Genomic DNA, 6,670 nt, shown 5'->3' on the forward strand with positions numbered 1-6,670 from the left:
GATCAGGCAGTGTTTCCTTCTGCTATGCATAAGGTCACTATGGGTCAGTATTGACTCAATGATACCTAACAACAACAACAGACTTAAGGTCATATTTTGGCTCTCATGGACTTATTTTAATTTTCTTCAACTTTAGCCTGAACTTTCATATGAGCAATTGATGGTGTGTTCCACATTCTGCCCCTAGCCTTGTCTTAAGTAATGTATTTTTCCATTGATATGGTGAATCTGACTCCTATGTATTTCATTTGTGAGGTCCATGTATATGCATGGTCCCATTTATGTAGTTGAAAAATGATATTGAGATCATGAGATCTCTAGCATCATTTCTGTCACCAAAGGTTTATTTTCCAACTATTGATCCTTCTCTTTGTTTCCAACTTTCACATTCCAATCACGAGTAATGATCAATGCATTTTGATTGCATGTTTGATCAATTTCAGACTGAAAAAGTTGGTAGAATTCTTAAATTTCATCACTACTGTCTTTAGTCATTGGTGTGAAAATTTAAATAATAGTTGTATTAACTGATCTTCTTTGTAGGCGCAACGGATATTATCCTATCACAGACAATAGCATTGTACTTCATGACAGTCTTGAAATGCTCTTTTTGACAATGAATGAGATACCATTTTTCTGTAATTTGTCTTTCCCAGCATTTTAAATCATATAATTAATTGCCTTATTGAAAATGACAAATACCAATTAATTTCAGCTCACAAATACCTAGGATATCAAAATCTTTATGTATTCCATTTAGTTTTTGATGACTTCCGATTTTCTTACCTTGATACTTAATAATCCCATGTTCTGATTATTAATGGATGTTTTCAGGTGCTCCTTCTCATTTTGAGTTGATGTCATAATTGGGTCTCCAGTGACATTTGATATCATAATGTTGTTACTGTTAGGTGTCATTGAGTCAGTACCGACTCATAGTGACCCTAAGCACAACAGAATGAAACACTGGTCCTGTGCCAACCTCACAATCATTTTACACCTGAATGCATCACTGCCTCCACTGTGCCAATCCATCTTGTTGGGCATCTCATTGGATGTCATAATAGGAGTTCCTGTTTTTATAATCGGGGTCCTGGTGTGGCACTGTGGTTCAGCACAAGGTCAGCAGTTCAAGCTCACCAACTGCTTCTTGGAAACCCTATATAGGGTCGCTATGGGTCAGAACCAACTCGACGGCACTTCACAACAACAAGAACAATTTTCATAACCATGTTAAGATTTTATTTGCCTGTTTCATTGATGATGCAAAAGTGTGGTATGTAAAACTGCTGGCATCTTAGCAAGAATCAAAAGAGATGTATTAAACTGTCTAACTGTCTTAGTAGTCATTGTCGCTGTAGGATAAGCAATGGACCAAAAAGTTGGTTTGAACTGCAAGGTCAGCTGTTCAAATTCACCAGGTGCTCCTCAGAAACCCTATAAAGGGTTACTATGAGTTGGAATTGACTTGACAGTTAAGAACAACAAGAAATTGTCATTGTATTTTTCACTGGTAAACACTTGATAGCTTGGGAAAAAAAAAAAGGCTAGTTTTACTTGGGATTGTCCTTGATGAAGCAATAAAATTATTAATTTGATTAAATGTTGGTCATTGTGTACACTTCTTAGAAATATTGTCACCATGAGCTTAATAGCATTCTAATGCTTAAGGACTTTCCTGAGGTGATAATGATGATATATGTGAGTTTTTGATACTGTATAAAGAAATCTGTAAAGGTTTGGGAGATCTGCATAATAACAAGGGAACCAATATTTTTCCAAATGACGAGTGCAGAATATTATAGAATCACGCATGTGTAAAAAAGATACATGCAAACAAGACAAATGAGTTTTCATGTAACAGTATGCATAGTAGGCTGACATAGTATTATATTAAACATTGCAATCAACACTTAAGAAATATGTCGAGTTTTGATGTAATATCAGAGAATATACACAACCATTTTCCTATAAGGTTGCTAAAACGCTACTGTTTTTTCCACTAAATATTTATATAAACATGCGTTTTCTTCTAATACTTCAAGCTAAGCAACAAATTGGAGTCCTGGTGTGGTACTGTAGGATAAGCATTGGACTGCTAACCACAGGTCAGTGATTCTCTTAACCTCAAGGTCAGCTGTTCGAAACTACCAGCTGTTCTGTAGGAGAAAGATGAGGCTTTCTGCTCCTGTAAAGATTTACAGTCTCGGAAACCCTATGCAGAGTCGCTGAGTTGGAACCGACTCCACGGCACACCACTACCACCAGCTGCTCCTCAGAATCCCTATGCAGCACTGCTATAAGTTGAAACTGACTTGATGACACTTAACAACAACAAGCAAAATACTACTCAACTGAATGAGGAAGCAAATATGAGAATCTAGCCATCTTTTATTAAGGAGATTTGCAAAAATGTTAAACAATGCCACTAATTTTGGAAAACAGTCATTTCCCACAAAAATATGTTGTTTATGTCACTATGTAAGTATACTATTATTTGAAAACAAATTAATAAATATTTTAAATTGTTTTAATTTTCAGTAAGTATCAGTAGATATAGCCCATATAAACCAAAGCTGATTGGCGTTCTCATTTTTAAGAGTGAAAAGGAGTTGTTAAATCAAAAAATTGGAACTGCTGCCCTAATGCATTAGTTCTCAACACTGACGACAAATAGAATCATCTGGAAAATTAAAAAAAAAAAAGCCTGGGTCTTATCTTGCCTTCAAATCAACTGAATCACAGATTCCGAATATCTGATGGTGGCTTCCAGGCAGGCTTTAAAAAAAAATTCCCAGGATAGTTTCATGTGCAGCCAATGTTGAGAATCACTGTGCTGATCTCTTGATCAGATGTTTTAGGTAAAGTGGGAAGTAAAGAAAGCTGTGACTGAAGGAGGCTGCTCTTTGGGAGAAACTAAACAGATTAATAAATTAGTTGATTGCTCAAATGGTTAACACATTTGACTTCTAAGTGAAAGGCTATTGGTTTGAATCCATCCTGAAGTGCCTCGAGAGAAAGTCCTGGCAATATGCTATGGAAGAAGTCAGTAATTGAAAACACTATGATACACAGTTTGACTTTGGCACATATGGGGCATCCATAATTAGAATCAGCAGGATGGCAGCTGGTATTAGGGTTTGGCGGAAACTCTCTAGATGAATCCAATCTTTGATACCTGTTATATGTATGGAATTGACAAATTAGACTTCAGTAACAGGTCTGGGTGAGGGAAAGAGGTTCTCTAGCCCCTGAAGGCAAGCACATCTCAGCCAGCCATAAGAAGGGTATATTTGCTAGAGCACACTCTTCCTCTGGTTAGGGAAGTTAACTCCACAACCTCCTCTTTCTTAAAAGTCCTTTAAAAAACTCCCTAACTAGCCTAGGTCTGAGGTTTTGTTGTGGCTGAGGTAACTAAGAACGTTTAGGTGTCTTCTCTTGCTCATCATCCTCTCAGAGATAAAACATGTGTCAGGTAATGATACTCACGGTCCAGCAGAGAATGGCAAATCCAAACCAGGCAACACCCCAAGCATGTCGGTCCATTGGCCCAGAGATCAGTTCATAGCATCCCTGGAGGAGTGGGGAGTTCCACATTGGTAATAAAGGAACCAGAAGCAAAGATGTAAGTGATTGGTGGGAAAATAGATTGTTATTTCAATAAATGTCACTTCAAAGTCCAGTTCAACATAACTAGGCTCTTTTCACATCCCTGTGGATAGCCAGTTTACTAACACTATTTTTCTGAGGGAGGGAAATGTAAATAATTCTGTTGAACAATCAATATATCACATTTATTTGTGTCTTTTTAAATCACTTGATCTAACAAAGGTGCTGCTATTTTATCATGACTTTTTCTTTTTTTTATGGATTGAATATGTGGACAATGTAAACTTCTAAGTAAGACATGGTTTTTATTTCCTTTCAACAACGACTTTATTGGTGATTTGTGCGGGCAAAGTTTCTTTTTCATTTATTTGTTTTTAAGTAAAAGTGCTTCTGGTCTATAAAAAAAACAGAGGTCCTATATTGTCATTACCAAAAAAAAAAAAAAAAAATCATTATTGGAATTCCTACTTCATGTTTTCTAAATCCTCATTTGACACATTGCAATACATCTTTATTAAACTCTAGTGGGGCCTTGAAGAGATATGATGTGTGTATGGAAGAGTGATTAATTTTTCATTTGTCAAATATTCTGTTCATACCATAATTCAGTCAGTGTTTATACACTGATACACTAGATTCTTATCTCTGCACAAGGTGATGCAAGAAGGTAAGGCTAAAGCTGCCATTTGAGTGACCTCTACTAAAGATGAGTGACCTCTACCAAAGCGCCGGGAATCCCGATGACAGCCTAGGGAATGCACTGCTGACTGGTCCCATGAACCACGGAGGCCCAGAGGGCAATGTTCTAGAAGGGTTAGAAGTTAGATTCTACCTCGTGGCTATTGTTGTTGATGTTGTTAGGTGCTTTTGAATCAATTCTGACTCATGCAACTGAGTAGAACTGCTCATAGAGATTTCTAGGCTGTAATCTTTACAGAAGCAGATCACCAGCTCTTTTTCTCATTGAGCTGCTGGGTGGGTTTGAACCACTAACCTTTCAGTTATCAATCAAGCACTTAACTATTGTTCCACAATGGCTCCTTACCAATGACGACAGGTGACCAGTTGAGGTTCTGGCCTTTACAACTCTGCTCCAGTTGCCGTCAAGTCAATTACAACTCATGGCAACCACACGTTTCAGAGTAGAAATGCCCTTCATGGGGTTTCTATGCTTGTGACTGGTCAGAAGCAGGTCACTAAATCTTTTTCCCTAGGCTTCTCTGGGTAGGTTCAAACTGTTACCAAGCTGTTGCAGTGCTTAACTGTTTGTACAATCCAGGGACTCACTGATTATGCCTCAGTCCTTATTAATGCGATTACAGTCCCTGTCTTTTTAAAAAACTTTTTATTATGAATTATGTGTTAGTTTACATGAGTGAACATTATCTTACATTCATCCTATCGTACTTTGTTTCATTGTAATGATCACAATCCCTTGCATGCATCATCAAACACCCAAAGGGTACACCCCACACTCCTGCCCCCTGGCCGCCAGCACACAACCCCTCTCCCTCCCTGAGGCCAGAGTCCCTAGCTGCTCCTGTCCACGTCATCGCCTGTGCCTCCATCTCTAGTGTCACTGCCTCTCCGCACAGGGGCTCCCACTTTGCTTTTCTCCCTTGAAGGTTCCAGGGATCTCAGCTCCTGGACTGCAAAATCAGCCACTCCCCTCCTTTTGTTACCAAACATTTACATTTACCTTTCCAACACTCACAGTCAGACCTTATAGCAATCATTCCCTATTGAATCACAGGAGTCCTTTCCCCCTCACCTTTTATCAATCCCATCCAGACAGGTTGGAAACAATTCAGTGGAGGTTCTACCTTTCTCTGTATCCTCTGGAGCTAGGTTCCCTATTGAAAGCTTGTAAGCCAGTCACTTCTTGCCTTTGTAGTCTCCCCAATGTGGGTAGCCAATGTCTAAGTTCCCTCTCCCTGTCGACCCTGTGTACCAAGGGGGTGTGGATGATCCTCACTGTAGAGATTTGTCTGCTCCTTTGTCCTACTGCATCCATAAGCATAGGTCAAGATCATCCACTTATAGTGGGTTACTCCTTTGTTTTCCTCTTGTTTCTTCCTCTAGTCGTGTTCTGATCATCCAGCCATTGATGGCAGGTCAAATGGGTACTATCTGCAAGTGTGGGTGTTCTTGTGCATCCCCCCTCTCTTTATATCAGCTGGATGCTTCACACTCTGTTCAAGTCCTCTGGGACCATGTCCCTGCCCCTGGGTCCAGGAGTCCCCAGGTCTCGTCTTATTGATGGTTAACCAGGTTTAAACCCAGGTTAACAGGAGTCTATTGAATGTGGTCGGACTTAGTTCACAACTTCATTGCTGTTTTTCTCCCTCTTCCCCTTATCGGCGACCAAAATGGTCAGCAGCAGGACCACCTGCCTGCTAGTGTATTCCATTTGAGTTTCAGTTTTGGAAGGGGGTTTGCCTTGAGGGGACCTGACCACTTGCTTTGATGGCTCCCTGGGGAACAACTTGCTTGTTCTTATAGTAGTCAATTGGACTGCTGTTATTGTTTTTTATTTTTCCTGCTGATCTTTCTTTCAAGAAGTATCTGCTGTTCTTTTAGCTGCTCCAGACTGGTCTGCTTGTCCTTTCATGTGGGAATGTCCCACCTCAGAAGATTCTGGATGGGGATCAGAATTCCACCTATGGTTTGTGCAATGCAAAGGCTCTGTAGGGAGTCTCCTTAACTGAGCAAGTTCTAGCCCTATTTTAGGTATTCCAAACAGTTATAGGCTGAAGATAAATTTACAAACTTTCTCTGGTGATGTTTCTGGCTATTCCACTTTCTCCCGTTCAAGTGTCTATTTTACAACAGTAGGCAAGGGAAACCAAGATTCAACAGACAGCCAAGCATCTTAACATCATTTCCCCACTTTTACCCATTCAAACCATGCTTCAATCTTTGTATCCATGAACCCTGTTGGTCCATGTTTGTGCTTGCATTGTTATTTACCGCTATCCTATTTAGCCCATGTAACCCTGCCTAGCTATTCTCCCATCTGCCTTATTTTTCCTTTCCCTTTCCCCTTCTAGGGTATGCCCCC

General features: G+C 39.7%; 1 protein-coding gene across 1 annotated transcript in view; it reads right to left on the minus strand.

Moving 5' to 3' along the window:
* UPK1B (uroplakin 1B) overlaps positions 1-6,670 on the minus strand; it is a 28,368-nt gene that overhangs the window by 5,875 nt on the left and 15,823 nt on the right. The window contains exon 6 of the mRNA XM_006864158.1: positions 3,490-3,573. Within this exon, the coding sequence (XP_006864220.1) occupies positions 3,490-3,573 (84 nt within the window). The remainder of the gene's footprint in view (positions 1-3,489; positions 3,574-6,670) is intronic.

The sequence above is a fragment of the Chrysochloris asiatica genome, unplaced genomic scaffold, assembly GCF_000296735.1.
Source record: "Chrysochloris asiatica unplaced genomic scaffold, ChrAsi1.0 scaffold00061, whole genome shotgun sequence".
Taxonomy (NCBI): Eukaryota; Metazoa; Chordata; class Mammalia; order Afrosoricida; family Chrysochloridae; genus Chrysochloris; species Chrysochloris asiatica.